This window comes from Dermacentor albipictus, unplaced genomic scaffold (assembly GCF_038994185.2).
Source record: "Dermacentor albipictus isolate Rhodes 1998 colony unplaced genomic scaffold, USDA_Dalb.pri_finalv2 scaffold_30, whole genome shotgun sequence".
Lineage (NCBI taxonomy): Eukaryota > Metazoa > Arthropoda > Arachnida > Ixodida > Ixodidae > Dermacentor > Dermacentor albipictus.
Genome location: NW_027225584.1, coordinates 439,653 through 460,558, shown reverse-complemented (window position 1 = coordinate 460,558; position 20,906 = coordinate 439,653). Strand labels below are relative to the sequence as shown.

Genomic DNA, 20,906 nt, shown 5'->3' with positions numbered 1-20,906 from the left:
TTTAGCATTCACAGCGGCGCCGCGCACGATCTGATGTGGTCCACGTGGTGCGCCTTAAACCCTTTTACGGACGCTGACGAACTTCGCCATTTTTGTTCTTTTCTTTGCTACGAGTGCTTTTGTTTATTACCTTCGTTTGTTTGCAGCATCGGGTCGATGGTTTTTAAGAGGGGGGTATTGACACGTGTACTTATCTTTATCGGGCGACCACGTTTCCCCGCTTAACAAACTGTAATCGCACAGCGAGGGACACGCCTGCATGTATCCGACGTTTCTGGAAAGTTATCGATGCTTCTACCCGGCTGTCTGTTGTCGCCGAACCTTGCGTTATCCGATTTTCTCGCGTAACGCGAATGGTGTAGAACTTTGTGGAATGCACGCGGGTCCGAACGATTAGTCTGGAACATTCGACGACTGCTCTATTGGCCTCGAGCTCCACCACTGGAAAAGCTGGCGCCACCGTCGGCGTGACGTGCTAGCAGGGATCACGTGGGCATAGCGGCCGCGTCGGCTGCTTCGGGAGCGCCGAAGCGAGCTGAAAACGAGTTTAAATTCCCTCGTACGCTGCGGTACTCATTTAGTGGCGAAATTTTCCCGCTTCGAGTGTCCCCTTTACAACGCTTGAAAGCACTAGAATAGGTAGTGGCTGCCTTTGAAGGCGCGCAACATGGTAGGCTACTGCTCGGTGCCGCAAGGCCGGACGCACGTAACGGAGGTCGGTGTCAGCCTTGTTCACACGTAGCCGCAGGACAAGAAGCTGCGTAAAGCTTGGCTCGCGAAACATAAAACCGGCAAACAGTCATCGGCTACAACTCGGGTATGCAGCAAGCACAGACGCGAGGAAGATTTCTGCTACGGCGCCCGGTCTGCGATGTTCGGAAAACGCGCACTGAGACGCTCGCCCGATTCCTCTGCCCGACTAATGTCATAACGGTTTGGTCTATGAACTTGTCGATGCTATAGATACTGGCAAGTTCACTGGAGTGGAAAGGGAGCGGTAAGAAGCACAATAAAGAAGAGCATGGCATATGGTCATGTTTGTGTTATGAATTCATGCACTGGAATACAAAAAAAAAAGCGGGAAATCGCAGGCTCAGAACACCGATAAATATACAGTGCGACGCAACTCGAGAAATAATATTGAAAGGTCAAATAATTTAGAAGAAAAAAAAAGATTGAATCGTCGCGACGGCACATCACAGTCCCCGTAGGCATCGAAGTCTCTACAATAAAATTATTTTTGAACAGCTCTCATAGCGCCCACGCAACAATGGTTGCTTGTATACTGTCAAATGCTCGTATTCTGCGGCCTAAAGCTCGTGGCACGGTGCGAAAACGCGCGCGGAGAAAGCGAAACAGTGCGCGGACAAGCATGCAGACGCGCAGTCGGTCGCTGCGAATCTGCGCGATCACTTCACTGAGGCTTCGTTCTATTACGCTCCACTTAGTTATACAAACACTATAAGAACATATTTCACATAGTTTGCTCTCAGCGTTTACCCACGTTTCACGCAAGAAGCCAGTTCGGGGGACTCCATCGCGGCGACCGCGCGCAGTGGCGTTCACTGTACGTATTCGGTAAAGAGATAGCGTCTGTAAACGATCGTGTGCTTTCAGTTTGCCCAAGATTATTATTTAGACAGTAAAAAAATTCTCTCGTTTCGAAAGTACTTACAGAAACGTCCGGGAGAGCTCGCGCGGGGTGTTTTCAGTGAGCGCTGACAGCAAAACCTATGAGGAGCGCGCCGCATGATCCCTCATACTACGCCAGCGAGGCGCTTCCGATAGATGGCGACTCCGTAACTCCTCGCCGACAATAAAAGCCGACGCGCTTGACCCGCTGATCAGATTTTCGACGATCGCCGACTGTGTTCGCCGCTATCGTTGCGCTTTAAGTGTAGCCTGTTTTGTGGGCACAGGTTCGCCCAATAAAAGCTAGTTTTGTCTTTCACAGTACTGCTACTGTGTTCTTTAACGTCACTACCACGTGACAATATATATATTCTTATTTACTTTTATTATATATTCACCTACATATATTCTTATTCACCTTTGAAGTTTGGCACTACTGCATAGGCCGAAAGAAATCACGACGCTTATCACACTAACTTGCTCCCAATAAACAGCATTATTATAACATCATCAATGTTTACATGAAATAATAAGCACATGAATAGCGTTTCAATGATATACTAGTGCATAACATGCATAATTGTTTACGTGCTAAAAAATACTACGTACAGTATCGCCACACATTTCTGGTGAACACAAGCTGTCCGCCGCTGAATGAAGAAACACATCCGACCACATAATGCCGTCACACGCTGGTATGTTGCTAACATTCCTTCACTTTTGTAGCTGAAGATGTCACGTCACTTCGTTCACAATATTCATAAACTGCAACTTGATTTGAGCCAGTGCTTCCTGTTTGAGCAGAAACACGTAGCTTTCAAAAAGGCAAATTCTGTCGCGACTGTTCGACTTCTGGTCCAGAATGCCTGCTGTCTCACAGTTAACCATTCGAGAAGTTACGTTATAAAAATTTGCAGCGTTTAAGTTGAATTTGCTTCGAAAAATTTATAATTTCAGATAGAAATATTTTTCTGTACATGCTGGTGTGATACGTTGCAAATAAAGTTTACATAATAAAGGCTTAGCTGGCGTTTCGATTACCGCTGCCGGCGGTGCGCTGTCGTCGTTTCGATGGTGGCGCCACCCCAAGGCTTGGACGTGAAACACACCACATGCCACAGGCTTGGCTGCGGTCGATGCAAACGAAATCAAGATTCTTTGTTTTTTTTTTCGCTTTCCTAAGCGCGCGCGCCTTTGGAGCCCGCCGTATTCTTCTTTCTCGTCTTGTCCGCTCCCATGAGTTTCAACAGCTTCCAGCCGAGAAAAGTTTTCTTCTGATCATTCGAAGCATCCTTCAAGTGTGTAAAGATGTCCAGGTCTCCAGGTCCCCAAACGAGTCTTTTTTTCGTTTTTAAGAGACAGGTGCGCAGCTTCGCGTCGACTCCAGAATATGCTTCAAGTACCTTATCTTCTTCTTTTTCTTCTTAGACTTCCATTTATTTTTGAGTTTTTTTCTTTTTGGATCGTTTCTTTTTTTTTACGGCTTTCCTTTTTCTTTGCGTTATCTTTCACGACATACGCAGCAACCGTTGTCCTGAGCGGGCCGCCTGCGCTTAGAATGTTAGCTTTCGCACTGGCGAAATCATTGTTTACAGTGTCTTGAACAAGTCCTGTTCTTGGCTCCAATAAGACAGGTAGAACGGAGATGAACGACTTCCGGCCTGCTGACTAAGCCAACAATATCAGGCCTGTTGACAGCTACTTCAACTCTTGCATTGAGGCCCGTCTTGCTTTGAACTACATCGTCCATTACTTGAAAGCAGTCGTGGGCTATTCTCGCTACAGTTTCAGCTCCTCGTACCTTGCTGTACCTAGGCTGCGCTGAGCATACTTCGGTTTTAATTACGTCATCCATGACTTGGAAACATTCTTGGACTATTTCAACTACTGTTTGGGGCCTTGATGATTCGTTGTACTTATATGGTGCGGGCATGCTGGACGTGTCCTCGTACATGGTGCCCACTTTGACAAATGACAGTGTTCGTCGACGACGACTCCTGTCCCGAGATGTCGTCCTGATGGGAGTCATCAGCATCGATACCAGGCGCAGTCGCAAGGAGATTAAATACTTCGCTTTTCGGCTGTTCTATTGAAGTTTTCTGGATTACTTGATTAATGTTTGATGGTGCAGGATTGAACAATGTGACGTTAGATAGCGCGGCTTCTTCCGTACCTTCAACTGTATGAATGGTTGGCTTTTCTACAATGGTGACGACGGGTGGAGCTGTTGTGAGTCCTTTCCGACTTCCTTGGAAGCTCTCTTGGCCGAATGCGCCATCCTCGTTTCCACCCAGGTAGTCTTCAAGAATAACTGTTTCTTCAATAGATTCCACGTTTTCTTTCCATGGAAGTCTGACAGAATATCACTTCTTTTGAAATTTTAAGTTCCTCTTGAAGTGCTGAATCACTTTTTCTTCTCTCTCGGTTTCTTTCTCAGGGCATTTTATGCCTAGAGTTTCGATATCCCAGAAATGTCTGAGTTCTGTCTGTATTTCAGAGTTATCCACGTTGACGTTGAGTACCATTACGGTTGACTTCTCGATTATTGTTGCTGATATCTTAGCTTGGCCTTGTACTGTCCAGTCGAATATAGTTTCTGTTGCTGTCAACCTTTCTTCTAGTCTTCGGATCCCACCTTTCATTACTTGCCAGTACTGGTCTGATCCAATAGGTAGTCCGATTTCCATGCATGATGTGCTTCTACAAAAACTGTCAGCCAGCTTGAATCCGTCGTCTTCATACTTCTTTAGGAATGATATAGGCAGGAACAGTAATCTTTCTTTTGAAATTATGTCTATCTCCAGTACTTCCAATAACACTTCTTCACTACTATAGGCACTTTTCAGTTTAACTTCAACCGAATTCATGACTCTTTCATTTTGACCTCCTCCGAATGAGCCTATCGTGAGTCTTTCTTTTCTTTTAACTTTACAGCGAAGTTTCTCAGATAAGCTTTTCAGTATGAATGATCTTTGGCTGCCAGTATCCAGCAGAACACGACAGTAACATGACTGCCTTCTACCTTCTGCTAATGCAACTGCAGTCTGCAGAAAAACACTTTATGAGAGGTTCATAAAATGGCAAGTAGATGTTTTCTCTTTCTGATTTTCAATTTCACCAGGAGTAGATGCCGTACACTGTGCTGTCAGTTCTTTGCTTCGGCACATAGACGTCGCATGCTACTTTTGACATATCTTGCACCTAATGTTTGCTTTACATATTTTAGCAATATGGCGAGGCCTGGTACAGCGGAAACATCTGTTTGCCTTTTTGAGCTTCATTTTCTTATCTTCATAAGGCATCGTTTTCCTGCAATTATCAGTATATTAAGTAGTATTCTCGCAAAATATGCAAAACTTTGCAGCTGTACTTTGAAAATTAACAGTTCTTGTCTGCTGCTTACTCTCCGTTCTGTTGCCGTAGCTTTCTCTCCTTTCTGTTGACAATTCCTCTCTGCACTCTACCTGATCTTCTATGTATTTCATCAAGCGCCTAAGAATACCTTCTTGACATAAAGCCACGTTTTGATCTTGTGCTGAAGATCTAGTGATCCCTTCTCTTTGCCTTAACTGGAATCCAATGTACAAATCCACTGGCAAAGCTCTTTTCAGGATCGGAAGTAACATCGATGCATAGGACTTGCTTTTCAATCCTAAGGATTCCAATCCACGTATGTGCACTTGCACCTTTTGTGACAGCTTTCTTAAACCATCATGGTCACTGCAGCTTGCCAGTGTATTCAAGTTAGTTAGTTCTTTCATATGCATTTCTACCAGCACGTCATCTTTTCCGTACTTCTGCTGGAGTAGATCAATGGCATTCCCATAGTTACTGTCGGAAAACTGTAGTCCCTCCACGGCAGCTGCCGCTTTTCCAGTTAGTGAGGACAGAAGGTACGTAAATTTCTGATTTTCGTTCAAGTTGGTTTTTTCATGCACGGCTGTTTCAAATTGCCACCAAAATCTCTGCCATTTCATTTTATCGCCGCCAAACTTCATTATTTCTAGCTTTGGTAGCTTCGCTATTGTTGCTTGCTGCAATTGTCTAGCTTCGCCATTAAAGTTGGGTTGCTCCCTCGCTGTTTCCCATATTTCTTGTCGAGAAAGGTACATGTTGATGCTGTGCAGAGCACTTATTATCTTTAACTCGTACTCAGTGGTTTTCGCAAACTCCGAGTCAGCTTTTTCGGGTGTTATGAACTGCTCCATCTGCTCGTCAGCTTTCTTTAGCAAGTCTGCAATACCTTTAATCTGGCTGGCTATCAGCGACATCGCTGTAGGATTCTGATTTTCCTTCAGTTTCTTTTCAGCATCGCTCACTAAGTTGGTTATTTGTGTCCTCAGCGTTTTTCGCTTTTTCAATATCACTTCTCTGTTCCTCTTGACTAACTGAGGAAGCTGCTGGTCGCTTACAGATTCTAGCGGCAAGTCGTCATCTGAGCCTTGGTCGCCCTCTGTGTCCGTGTCGCTCCTTGCTGTCGATGTCTCGCCTGGCTGCCATTGGTTCGCCCTCAGGCCTCCTCTTCGTTCGTCTTCTGTGGCCAGTCCGTCGTTCTAGTCCGTGGCCAGTCGGAAGAGGAGTAGCCACTATCCTGGTCATGGCAGCATGTCGCAGAAACAAGATGAGACAGCTGCGTTTGATGCGAATGAAATCAAGATTCGTTTTTTTTTTTGCTTTCATAAGCGCGCGCGCCTTTGGAGCCCGCTGTCGTCTTCTTTTTCGTCTTGCCTGCTCCCATGAGTTTCAACATAACGGTTGGACTATTAGGGTTACAGAATGGGCACCAAGAGAAGGGAAGCACAGTTGAGGACGACGGAAGACTAGGTGGCGCGATGTAATTAGGAAATTCACGGGTGCTAGTTGGAATCAGTTGGCGCAGGACAGGGGTAATTGCAGATCGCAGGGAGAGGCCTTCGTCCTGCAGTGGACAAAGAATGGGCTGCTGCTGCTGCTGATTTTATTCAATAAAGGTGCATTAGAATCATGCAAATATGGCAATTGAGAATAACACAATTTACAAAGTCACAAAGTTGTTAAAAGCCAGAGATTTAGGTAAACCCATGTAGTCCCCATCATTTCCATGCTGGCTGAACTGACATACTTGTAGCTCCCGCAGACACTAGCGTCCCATTTCACTCTTGTAAATTTTGTAGGAAACCCTCCAGCATAATTCTGCTGCCTAGATCTTGCACACACTGCCCATCATGGTGGCCACCGGTCTCAAATCTAATACAGGGTTGTCTTCAATTTTTTACATAAAACAGCATACATAAAAACTAGGAGGGAGATAGAATGTCACACACCACCTAGTTTATGTGGGCTGTTTTATATCAAAATGGAGCATTACCAACTCACCAAAGTCACAGTTTTAATGCAGAGCCCAGCTGGCATAGGAAAGTCACGGCATTTCTTCTGCTTGGGCTATAGGCGCTGTGTTAAGATAATCACCTGAGCGACAGAGAAACGTTTCAACATCTGCGTATTCCATGGATTCAGAATGTCCCGTTTTGACTTCCTGCCCAGAAATATTGATGTCACAGTGCTCTGCTAGAGGCTTTGCACAGTCACACTTCTTTGCTGTTGCTTTACGTAGTATAGGATGTTAAAGCGACTACAAACACAAATACTAAGACAGTCTGGATTGGTAGAGCAGCCCTTGTTAAGCAGACAGCAAAAAGAGACATCAAATTAGTTTAGCCTGATAGGGTATCCTTCGAAAACTCCGTGTACATTTGTTAACGAGAGGAAGTTTAATATTAGCGGATAAAATAAGGTCGAGCTTTTCTTTTCAAATTTCGCCTCCAAACTGCAGTGCCGATGATGTCTGCACCACATCACAAATTTCATGGCAGTTTCGCGTAGAAATTTGTGTTTATTTTTATTATAAAGGAGAAGTCCCTCAAACCTGCCCGGAAGAGAATTCGCTTACAAATGCAGTGTAGTATTTATTAGCAAAGAGTTAATGAGTTAAGAGCGGACACTGACAAAATATCTGATGTCACAGCAAGCTGGTGTGGGAATCTCCAGGTGGTGCATCACCACCAGTCTTTTGTTTTCGCATCCTTTCTTGATTATGAGGGAGGCAGCTTGGGGGGTGAGGGGGGAAGGGGGATGCACATGTGGCACATGCCTCCCCCCCTTAATTCCAGTGGCAGATCCTCAAGGCCCTCATGGACCCGAGCAAAAACAAATCTGAAGGCAGCAAGTCGATACAGAGGCTAGTCCACCAGTACGAAGGCACGGATGAACAACTCCTTGAGGAAGTCCGGGTCAAATGCTACGGCAAAGAGCAGGTCGAGAGCTACAAGGAAGAATACCGCGGCGAAGAAAACCCTACCACGGACCGACCCATCATGAGAGAAGAGGTCGTCGAGGCGATAAGATCGGCTACCAAGAACCTGGCGGCGGACAAAATCCGGAACTCGCTAATCAGAAATGTCAGCGACGAGGCCATCGACCAACTGACGGCCTACCTCAACAAGCTCTGGCAAGAAGGAAGAGTTCCGGCGGAGTGGAAACACGCCGTCGTTGTAATGATTCAGAAGCCAGGGAAGAAACTCCAAATAGAAAATCTCAGGCCGATATCCCTAACGTCGTGCCTGGGCAAGCTGTACGAGAAAGTGATCACGAAGAGAATCCAGTCGCACTTGGAAAACGAGCGATGGTACCCGGACAGCATGTACGGTTTCAGAGCCAACCTCTCAACGCAAGATGTGCTGCTCCAACTCAAGGAGGAAGTGCTCGAGACGATGCCGAAAACGGGCAAAAACGACGTCGTGGCCCTCGACATAAAGGGGGCCTTCGACGTGAGCCACGCGGCCATCATGGAGGGCATCAACAACACCAACTGCGGGAAGAGAGTGCACGATTACGTCAGGGACTTCCTGAGCAACAGAACGGCGACGGTGGGGCTGGGCGAGCTGAGAAGCAACGTCTTCCCCACGCCGTGCTAGGGCACACCCCAAGGATCCGTCATATCGCCCGTCCTCTTCAACGTGGCAATGATTGGCCTGGCAAGAAAACTTAAGGAGATCCGAGGCATCCAGCACGTGATATACGCCGACGACGTCACAATCTGGGTCACCCAAGGATCCCTCGGAGAGAAGCACGAAAAACTGCAGGAAGCGGCGACCTGCGTGGAAAACTACACCAGAGAAAGGGGACTGCGATGCTCCACGGAGAAGTCGGAGCTCCTCAGGGTCCGCAAGCACCCAACGCAAGCGACACTGGAGGTGACCCTCGAGGGACACAACATCCCGGAGAAGAATATGATTAGGATCCTGGGCATGTGGCTACAAGGCAGCCGGAAGTGCAGCCACACCATTAGCCTGCTGAGCAAGGCGGCAGAACAGGTGGGCCGCGTGATCAATAGGGTATCCCAAAAGAGATACAGAATGAAAGAAGAAGACACTCTGAAGCTAGTCAACAGCCTAATTGTCAGCCGAGTCACGTACTCCCTGCCGTACCACGTGACGACCAAGGCAGAAAGAGAGCAAGCAGACACCATCCACAGGAAGGCGTACAAGACGGCTCTGTGTCTACCGAGAAACACGTCGAACGAGAAGTTGCTCCAGCTGGGCATCAGCAACACCTTCAGCGAGCTCGCCGAGGCTCTGCTGGGTACGCAAACCGCGAGACTCAGAGGCAACCCTACGGGACGAGCGCTCCTGAGGAGGTTGGGTCGGGATACGAGCGTACTGACAGACAGATACGCGGACGTACCGGACCACCTCAGGAAAACCATTAATGTGGGACCACTGCCAAAAAATATGGATCCCAACTTACACGAAAACAGGCGAAAAGCTAGGGCCGGATATGTTGAGAGAACGCTAGCCCAGCTAGACAATACAGTATACACGGACGCCGCCGTATATCCACAAGGAAGAGAATGTGTGGCCGCGACGGTAGTGGTTAATAGGGAAGGAAACCCGATCACGTATGCCACAGCAAAGGTCGCTGGCACAGCGGAGGCCAAGGAGATTGCCGTAGCGCTGGCGGCAGCGGAAGGTTATAGAACAGGCCGATCTCTCAACATACTGACGGACTCAAAAGAGGTGTGCAGGAACTACACGAGAGGCAGAATCAACAGAACTGCCCTCAGAATACTCAGCGGAGCCACCTCCGCCGAGAAGGAAAAGCCCCGGCACAAACTAATCTGGATCCCGGGTCACGTAGGCATAGTGGGGAACTAAAGGGCAGACAGCCTAGCTCGAGGTGAAGCGTTCCGAGCTGGGTGGTCGAATGCCCCGGAGACCCACCTACAGGCTTGCGAGGGGGGATACGCAGAGACCCTGAACTTACATAGAGGAACTAGAATTAGATATCCGCCACCACACAAAGACCTCTCAAAGGAGGAATCGACCAGCTGGCGCAGACTACAGACAAACTCCTTCCCCAACTTACACGTGCTCAATAAGATGTTTCCGACACAATACAGGGCCACCTGCCCTTGGTGCGGTGCCAAACCTACACTCTACCACATCACCTGGGAGTGCGAACGCAACAAGGCATTCCACAAACACGAACACCTGAGTGCGGAGCAATGGGAGAGTCGGCTCACCAGCAGCGAGCTCACGGCCCAAAGGGCCCTAGTGCAGCACGCGAGCGATGCAGCGCGACTCAGTGGAGCCTTGGAATAGGGGCCCACCCTTGCTGAAGAGAAGTCTCAAGTCGCCAGCGCCAAGAAGATGAAGACGACGGAGACCTCGTAACCGCGAAACTCTCGAAAGACTCAAAAGTTTTCCCTCCCTCCCTCCAGTGTATCAGGGATACCTGGCATGAAACAATGTGCAACAATATCCACCTGACCCGCCTCCTTCGCCCAGTCAAGTGCTTGCACCTCCCAACAAAATTTCCTGGCTATGCCACAGTGGCTCACCGAGCATCCGCTGATGCTAACACTGATCTAATTGTGTTCTTGATGTGTAAACTATCAATTTAGATTAGTATTTTCAATTGTACTTTGTTTCACACTAAGAATGCAACCCTGTGGGAGGCGACGTTTGTGGAAGATAAAGTGATTTTTCATAACACCTGCACAGACGACCAAAAAGTTGTGCACTGCATTGGTAAGCAGACCACATGTACAGAACACATTATCAGCGTAATGTTCACTCTGTACGTTAAAATGCTAACACATGCTTATATGATTTGATACATGCCACCACAGGTCTATATACTAAATTATTCATGGCACGCTGAGGCTTTTCACTACTTTAGAATAGGGTTTAGAGCTCTAGGGCCTTATTTGATGCAAGAAAATGAATGGTCAAAATACCATTTCCAATATAATAGATAATATAAAGCTACCCCTATATAAAGGGGTATGTATATATCCCCCCTCAAAGGGATACATAAATACCCCTTCAAGTTTTTATTCAACAACAACTTACAAAGAAAATCAGTGACAGTTTCGTTTAATGAAAGGCACAAACTACCTACTGTGCAAAAGGATTAGCATGAATAGTGATAGAATTCAGTTTGATATCACGAAGAGGCCGGTAGTTCTTTGGATTCACAGGCACCTTTTCAAGCTCTTCAAGCGTGTCCATGCCGTCAATGACCCTGCGAAGCAAACAATTTATGCTTAGAAAAAAGGTTACATCTCTTGACTTCCACAAGATAATCAAAACCATAGAACAACCTCTACCTCCAAATAGCTATGTCAAAATTAATTAAATTTCGGTGTTGCATGTGCCAAAACGTCTGTGGACTGCTGATAGAAGTTGCCAATGCCTTACTGGCCCTAGACTGGTAAATGATGGTCATATTTTCCAGGAACAATTTAGGTAACAGGTAAAGGTTTCGCAGGCTGGGGAGAAGAAATGGAGGACTGTAAAGTTTTCCTACAATGTCAAAAACACCTTTCAAATAGAGAGAAATAAGTAATGCATGGAGTTTATTATCTGTAAAGTGCTCTAAAGTTTTTCAGAGTCTGCATAAACCAAAGGGATGCACTCTTCCCATAAACACCAAATTGGCGAGAATGACAAAGATTATGAGTGTAGGAAGTACTAATAGAGGTGGGAATGAAGTAGACATCCTACAATTTTGTCAGAAAGTGAATTCATTAGAATAGGCCAGTAAGAAGAAAGCAAATCAGTCATGCAATTAGGATTCACTAAGAAGATTAGACTGCCCTAGCACCAAAAAGAGGAAAGTGGGTCAGTTTTGAACAATAATTAAAGAGGAATAGGGAAAAGGCAGGATGCAGAGATTTTTGTCCTGATTGAGGTGCATTTCATAATCGGCCAAAGCATCGTATTTTTTAGGTTTGTAAACTGCACAAAATTAGGGATCAGTAGACATGAAAAGAGCAATATAACGCTCCGATACATTTACAGTAAATGCTCAAATGGAGTGTCCACCAAGAATTGCTACAGCCTTGTCGTGGAACAACTTGTTGCAAATTTATTTAGCATCAATGGCAGAAAAGGAGGTAGAACTTATTAAAAAGAAACTGTAAAGTGTTTTGAGAATAAATGGGTGTTTGCTGAAGCAATTTAAATTAATTAGAGATTGATTCCTTCACGATTGCAATCACGAGTGCCTGACATGAGTATCAGACCTGTCTGCCCATATTGACAACGCTAAATATAGCTCCAGACAAAACAATTTTGTTTTTTTGTGGAAAGATATGCAAAGTGAGAGTAGGAATCAAAGCGAGGCGTAAATCATTGACCACTGTAATGAGTTCCTTGGCATCACCATCGAGCCCTGTAGTACTGAGCTGGGACACCGGCTTAAAACTTACAAAAATGATAAGAACATACCAATGATTCTAAAGCTGTCACATTTCAAAGACAAAGAACAAACTTTCACCAGCCATGATATTCACGGGTACTGGATACAGCGTTAGCGAAGCCTATTCCCCCAAAACCCATCTTGCCCATAGACAGTTAATTCAATTCAGAAAGGCAAATAACATGAACTTCAATCCACATTACAACAAACCAGCAGCACAAAACAAAATTTTCGTTTACGACCACTTTGCAAGGCAGCTCGCTGAACTTGAGTCACAGCAATCGCGCATACCACAGAAAGCAAGCCAAACCTCTCAACCACCCTTATCTTCCTTATATCTAACATTCGCAGCATCGTCCCAAAACATGATGCCTTGTGCAGTCTTTTGTCTTTTTGTTGTTGGAATATCATACTTTTAACAGAAACATGTCTCAATTCATTGATAAATGACAGTGAAATCTTTATTTTTCTCATTTCTAAATATTCCACAAAGACAGGTACGCTGGCACACATAGCGGTGGGGTTCTTATCGCCACCAACCATGCTCTCGAATGCACACTCATAAATTTACCCTCAATGCTGGAAGAGCTTTGGCTGTGCTGTAATGTGACCTACCTGCATTTGCTGCAGATTCCCGAGTAGTGATAACTTCTTTATGCAGTTGTTCCATGACTGCGTCACAGCCATTACCACTACTTATCACAATACCTCTATCCTGCTTTTTGAAGATTTTAACCTTCCTGGAGTAACATGGTCTGACTTATCATGCATGTTAGAAAGAAATAACATCAATAGCGACTTTGTCGACACATGCCTTACATTCAGGCTATCTCAGTTGATCACTGAGCCAACATGCATTACCGATCATTCAGCCAATATTCTCTACCTTGTCCTTATGACACCTCTGAAATGTTTTCCCTTCTTACCTTGTTACTTGGTCTAAGTCGTCACAGAGTAGTGCATGGTACGATTAAATACAACGTACTTGAAAGCATAAAGGTAAAGAAAATGCTCACCTTATAAGACAAGGGAGACTATGCTAGCATGATTGAAGAACTTACTTTTCCTGTGCATTTTGCCTCTTCCTATCAACAATGTAATGTTAACTCTAACTGGCTACATTTTAAAAGAGAACTTCGATGCCTTATACAATCGCACATTCCAACCAACACAGTTACCGAAAATAACCAGTCACCCTAATTTAACACTAGCATGAAGCACTTAAACAATAAGAAAAAGCAGCTACTATTTCGTCCAGCCAAGAAAACTAATGCAACAGTTACTTGGGACAGTTACTATACATTTGCAGAGGAATACAAAATGCTTACCACATCTACAAGACCCCCTTCGTTCCTCTTGCACCAGCCACCAAAGACGCACCCTTCCAGCCCCCCTCACTTTCTCCCCATCAGTGGCTCCCAACATCGAGAGCAGGCGGCACACAAAAACACCGCAGACAACTTTCAACCATGCAGTGCTACAAGTCCCTCTCTCAATGATAAAATAAACTCCGTTCCTTGTTCTGGACATAACAGTGGCAATGAGGCAGTGGATTTAAAGCTCATGTTGACCTGCACCTGTGCTATGCAATGGCAATGCATGCATCAGGCTGACTATCGAAGTTTTGTGGCTCATCGTGGACATCTTGGTTTGGACACCTCCAGTTTTACTTCAAGGCTAACGGCATCATGGACTCCTATAAGACGAGGGCACAGCTACTGCCACTGTGCAGTGAGCAGACGTACGACACCATCTGCACCTTGGTGCAGCCAGGCAGCCCAGTTGAAGTGGCCTATGACAACATTGTTGCGGCACTTCAGAAACACTATGACCCGAGGCCATCCAAGGTCTTCAGCCAAGCTTGCATCTAACGAGACCAGTTGGAGGGAGAGACAGTAAGCACCTATGTCGCAGCACTAAAGAACCTGGCCGCCGACTGCAACTACAGGACACTACACACAAAGGATATTACACCAGCAGCTACCGGACAGCAAACAGTGCCAATAACGTCACCTGCCAATGCAACATTCAGGGTGTCTACCAAGTTGACATTTCCAAATTCCCTGAGTTTTCCAGGTTTTCCCTGAGTGCTTTTGCGAAATTCCCTGAGTGATGCAGAACTATGTTTTATGTCAAGACGCGCTGAAACAATATCGCCCTATGCTGTCACTCTCTAGTAGGCATATGAAAAAAATGTGAAAAAAAAACGACTTAATCCAATTTGAATACTAAGGAGTAGTGTTTATGTTATTCAAAAAAATATGAGGGAGGGGTTATTAAAATGCACAGCAAATAAAATGTCTTCGAAAAAATTTTCAAATCGAGTTGGACATTCTCTAGCACAAATAAAAAGGAGATGCATACAGAAGCAAACATTTTCGAATACAGTGGAATCTCGTTGATACGATTCTCACGGGCACCGAAAATAAAAACGTATTATCCAAAAATCGTATTATCCAAAACGGACTCCAAAAGATCGCGAATAATACATACTTGGCACAGAACTTGCTTTTATTAAGGGGGGAGGCTACCCTGGAGACCGAACTTTCTTATTTTTTAAGATATCCAGATGAAACTTTCAGGATATGTTCACACCACCGAACTATGAGGAACTGCAAAGTTTCATGAAGATATGTTTATTAGTTCCAGAGTTATTGAGGTTTAACTAGGTGATTCATGTATATGCCTGAGGAAAAGCCTGGAGAAATGCCAGGACATCGTAGGAAGCTGAAATTCACTGTGATGATTCCTTGATAGATATCCCAGGGGGCTAAAGAGCCCTTTTCTTTAATTTCCCCTCCAAAAAATTTTAAGACAACTTTGAATTTGATGTAGCCAGTAATGACCACATTCATCAAAAATTAATTGCTTATTATAAATTAACTGCACCAACTTTCAAAAAAAGAAGCTTGTTACCCCCTGGCAAAGTCACTCAGGAACAGAATAAAAAAAAACGGCATACAAATCTGAAAAGCGGTTCTTGAGATATCGCCTTCCCTAGCACCACTACTAGCGAAAAAATACATTCCGAGAAAACAGGCCTTAAAGTTGAACACGTGTTTTTTTTTTTTATTAGAAAGCTCCTGCGGAGCTTCTAATTAGCTCTTGCGGCTCCAGGCACACTCAGTGTGTCGGATTTTCGACTGGCGACAGCCGAAAGCACAGTTTCGCCGCTGAAAAGCGTCTACGCAGTCGGCACTCGCTGCGGAAGATAGGAAGTTCGATGCTCGTACAAGACGCATATCGCGCTCCCGTGCACCGAACATCTGCACTGTCTTGGGCTTTGCCGGCATCGCGTGTAGCGAAGAACTAGCGAAAAAAAAAGAAAGCTGAGCAAATAATCTAAAAGATAGCGCTAGGCGATGAACAGCTCGAAAGCAGGCGAGCAAGGGACGCGAGCGCGCCATCACAGGGAGGAGCCGCCGCCGCCCGCGCAGCAGCCAATGGCAGGCGCGCTTTAGCCCGCGGGATTTGAGCAGCCGCCGCCGCCGGCGCAGCAGCCAATGGTAGGCGCGCTTCACCCCGCGGGATTTGAACGCGCTGCTCCGGCCAATCAGCGCTCCGCATCACATCGCGGAAAAACGCCAATAGCGCCTCAACCGCGCCGACGATGCGGTGCGTTTCGTGTGCGAGCTTGCGAAAATTGCTCCCAGAGGCCGCCACACTGCTGCAGGCGCTGTGCAGAAGCACGGCCGGACTCTAGCCGAGCCGAGCCAGGCCAAGCCTCGAGCATACAAAGCGCGCGTCGCCGCGTCTTTAGTCCGCCGTGCCTGTCGTTTTGCTCGATGTTAATTTCAGTAGCTCTGCCCACCCGCTTCAAAGGACTGGCTCTGATGTTATCATCATACAGAAGACGTTTCCGGGATCGTATTATCCAAACCGACGTGGAAATACGATCGTATTAGCCGTACAAAAATGCATTTACCTCTATAGGGCATCGGCCGGGAACGAAAAAAAAACGTATTATGCCGAAAAACGTATTTAGCCGAATCGTATCAACGAGATTTCACTGTATAAGCTATTTCTATGAACTGATAGCATGCTCAGTGTCATGCAACTGTCCTGACATACTCTCAGCTCGCACAAGACGCCTCAGTGTTGTGTTTCACTGCTTTAAAGAGTTTATATTGGTTTGGATGAGGGACACCTGCATCTCAGCATCAGCCAACAATTTGTTTTTTGAGCGCAGGCTCCTTCAAAGAAGTGGTCGTTCATTCCTCAGTGCGTCGATCTTTTCTGTTCTCGTCCTCCTTTCGCCGCGCGTTCGCCCCACGGACCATTTGAAGAATACTCTTGGTCAATTTACAGTCAACGTCCAATTTTTCAGACCCCCTAGGGGCCGCGAAAACTTCCGAAAAATCAGGCAGTCCGAAAAAATAAATTCATGTCTTTTACTGCCCTTAAGGGCTAAAATCGACACATGTACGTCTGAAAAAGCTCTGAATGCCTGTCAGTGCACTTATTAGGTATATCGGTGCTCCTACTGTGACAGGTGAGGGCGAGTGCACACGTGTAAAATTAAGAAGTACATACAGTGTCCCGCGACAATTGCCCCTTCCTACGCTTGTACGCTTCACCGCGTGACACGACTGTAATGAGGTGAAGCAGACTTTCGGGAAAGAGCATTATGCAATGCGCCGTGCTTTCCGAGCTTCGAAGACAAAATTATTGCTGTCAGCGGAGAAATGAAGAAACACGGCACCGAACGACAAGAAGCTTAACAGCGAACGTCGAAGCAGCTAGGCCTACCGTTGCCGCAGTGGTGGCCACGGCTGCCAGCGCATCTGCGTGCGAGAGCACCGGTTCAAGGCGGCGAGGTAATCAAAATAGCAGCGGTGGTGGTTTTCAGTAATGCCGTCTCGGACCTGCGATCACGCAAAACGTTCAGAAAATCGGACGGCGAAGAGTTCTTGCGTCTGAATTTTCAGACGTTATGATACAATGACTCTTTGCGGTACGTGGTGGTGCCGCGAAGCCGTCCGAGTTATCGGGAATCCGGAAAGTCGGTCGTTGACTGTACACTGGCAACTCCTCCAGCCGACGACGATTCGTTACGAGTCCTGTCTGTTTCTCGAGCCAGCATTACCGCGACTTTTGACCCTCTAAAAAAATTACAGCTAATTTTCCCTGATAGAAGCACAAATTCCCCGAGTTTTCCCTAAGTTTTTCCAGACTACTCAAAATCCCTGAGAATTCCCGGTTTTCCCGGTTGGTAGACACCCTGAACAATGCTTCCCTTGGACATACGACGGATTTGTGTACGGACTACAGGACACTCTCCTGCAATAAAGACTATTTGCTGAGAGTGGCCTGAAGTTCACAAAGGGCCAAGGCATCGATGTTCGAGCAGAAAGCGGTGGCCAACAACAGTAAGACATCTGAAAAAACATTGAGCCGGTTCTCCAGGCAACTCGCTAAGTTCGTCGTGACCAGGCAAGTGGAGACGGATCTTCTAAGCCACAAACAATGGGCAGCACAGCCCCCAAACATACATGTACCAAACAGGTACATGTAATTTCTGCCATAAGCGTGGCCACATTGAGAAGGCTTGCGTCACAAAGAAACAGGTGAAGGGGCCACCATGGCGACACAAAAATGTGAATGCCCCAAAAACGATAACGCAAGTTGAAATGCAGCACAGTCCACCAGCATCAAAGGCGCTGTATGGTTTACATAGCATCATCAACCTTGGCATGCGATTTAATATCATGGTCAACTTGCAACGTTCAGACTGGACCACACCACTGGTCTTTGCAGGGACTACCATGCCTCTGCAGGGATTACCGGTTCACCATAAACTTGGCGACCAAATCGTCCTTGTACTCACTGCCAACACAACAGGAAGGCTTCCCTATACTATGTGGAGGAAATATGTTCAGCCCCCTGGACCTAACCCAAGCATACTAGCAGCTGAAGGTGAGTGAGGAAACTCAAGTGCTCACTGTTAACACCACTAGAGGACTGTAAAGGGTCAAGCAACTACTATTTGGAGTAGTGGCAGGCCCAGCCATTTTCCAAAAGTACATGGGATCCTAGCTTAAGAAAATCTCTGGTGTATGCGTGTACTTGGACGATGTAATCATCAGTGGTGCAACCAGTGAGAAACATGTAGCTCACCTAGAGCTTGCTGTACTGGAAAGGCTTGCTAGCACGAACCTATGCTTGAGCATGGATAAGTGCTGCTTCACGGTGCCTGAAGCAAGATTTTTAGGTCACGTGATTGATGCCAAAGGCATCCACCCAATTAGCAACAAGGTGCAGGCCATCACAGAGGCACACGCTCCAACCAACAAGCAGAAGCTGCAATTCTTTCTTGGGCTCCTAATGTTCTATGACAATTCCTAGAACACCGAGCAATGGTGGCCAACATTCTTTACAACTTGCTGAAAAACTACGTCCCCTGAATTTGGTCGCCAAGCCATCAGAAAGCATTTGAAGCGCTGAAGGAGCTGCTACGTGATAGTCTAGTGCTGAGTCACTACGACGTTATACTGGCTTCACTCTTGGCATGTGTCAAGTCACTCTACGCATGGCTACAGTTCTCTCACAAAGTGACAATCAAGGTAAAGAAGCAGTGATCGCCTTCACTTCCTGCAGGTTATCCCCACAGTTAGTCTCAGCTAGATTGCGAAGGTCTGACCATCGTCTATGGCGCCAAAAATTTTCATCAGTATATCACAGACAGACATGTGACCTTCCTCACCGATCGCAGACCCCTTTTGGGCATCCTGGGGCCCCAGAAGCAGATTCCATAGACACTGTCACCCTGTATGGCCCTATGGCGCAATAATATGTCCGCGTATGGCTACGACCTCGTGTACTATTCCGGAGGCAAGCACTAAGACGTCAACACACTGAGCTGCCTTCTCCACAGTGAAACCATTGAGGACCTGTCTCAAGTTGGCTGCATGTTTGTTGATGTTTGAAGCACTACCAAGGCCTTCGCTAACAGCTAACATGGGGGTCAGAACGGCCACGCAAGATGATCCAACGTTGTCCAAGCTGCTCAGAGTTATGCAGGAAGGCAGTGTTCAAAAACTCAAAGACAACTTCAACGCTTTTCGCAACAGAGCTACAGAGTTGAGCTGTCATCGTGGTTGCATCATGCTGGGATCATGAGTTGTCATTCCAGGCCCACAAGCCATGGTTCTCAGCCACACCAAACACCAAAGCGTGGTTGCAATGAAGAAGTGCGTCCGCAGCCTCATGTAGTGGACGGGAATAGACAAGGATATTGATGCACTTGCGGCAGAGAACACAGCTTGCCAGACCAATCAATGCGCTCTGCCACGGGCCCCAGTTTCTGATTGGGACTGACCGCGCACACCTTGGTGCACCTTGGCACACCCTGCACTTCGATTTCGCAGGCCCATTTGACGGGTCCACATGTCTGGCAGTTCTGGACGCCTACAGTAAATGGGTTGAAGTTCGCCATATGAACAAAAGAACATGCCCTGCATTCATTGTTTGCAACATTCGGACTGCCCCACAAAGTGATACCAATGGAACAGCATTTGTGTTGGCAGTAATCCAGAAATTTTAGTGACAGCGGCATCACAGCGGTAACACCTGTTCCGTAGCACCCAGCTACAGATGAACAGGCCGAACGCCACATTGGCGAGCTAAAACACGCTCTTGCAAGAGTTCACAAAGGTTGCAATGTGGGCTTGTTGGTAATGCATCGCGCTACCGTACACCCCTTGAAAAATCTTGCAAGAGCCCCTACAGGGTCAGTACAGCGGCACATCATACACTTTCTGTTCAAACAACACACGACCGTGCAGAATACAATGAGCCAGACCCCAAAAAAGCTCATGTTTTTCTGCCAACTGCAAACACACATTTTGGCTGTTCTGCCAGAACCGCCTTGAAAGGCCACACGAGAAATCCAAGATACTCCATGTGACCAGAACTCCAGAAAGGACAGCAAGTGCTTGCCTGCCAGTTTCAATAAAAGCCCAAGTGGGTCTCCACCACCATGAAGAAGTGCATCGGCCTGAGATCACGGCTTATCGACGTCAGCGGGATGGTTATCCGCCGACACCCCAATCAGCTACGCCACTTAAAAGCACCCTCCCTGCCGTCTGACACTGCCAAAGGTAGCCACTCTCAGGTTTCTTTTAATATGGCTTGACTATTATCAAAGGAATATGACACTTCAGAATGGACACTCCCAACACAGCAAGCAGCTTCAGCGGAGAAAACCAACCAGCTCCAGAAAACACGGCAACCACCCAGTGAAAGTCTATGCGGCAGCGACGACTTCCGGATCACTACCATGCGCAATAACTAAGGGAGGAGGAATCGCCATGTCTATGAGACCCCCTTCGTTCTGCTCGCACCAGCTGCCAATGACGCACCCATCCAGCCTCGCTCACTTTCACCCCGTTGGTGGTTACTGACAGACATGAAAAGCAGGCGGCACACAAAAACACAGAAGACGACTTTGGACAGCACTGTATACAAGTCCCTCTCTCGATGATGAAACTAACTCCGTTCCTTGTTCTGAACACTTTTTATTGCGGCTACCG

At 46.7% G+C, this 20,906-nt stretch overlaps 1 protein-coding gene across 2 annotated transcripts in view; it reads right to left on the bottom strand.

The window, feature by feature from the left end:
* Positions 1 to 11,032: 11,032 nt before the first annotated feature.
* Positions 11,033 to 20,906, bottom strand: part of LOC135908442 (peptidyl-prolyl cis-trans isomerase-like 3) — a 71,257-nt gene continuing 61,383 nt past the window's right edge. The window contains exon 6 of one of the 2 annotated variants that reach the window (XM_065440215.1): positions 11,033 to 11,196. In XM_065440215.1, coding sequence (XP_065296287.1) covers positions 11,070 to 11,196 — 127 coding nt within the window. In that variant the 3' untranslated portion in view covers positions 11,033 to 11,069. The remainder of the gene's footprint in view (positions 11,197 to 20,906) is intronic. The other variant, XM_065440214.1, reaches the window with a different exon arrangement.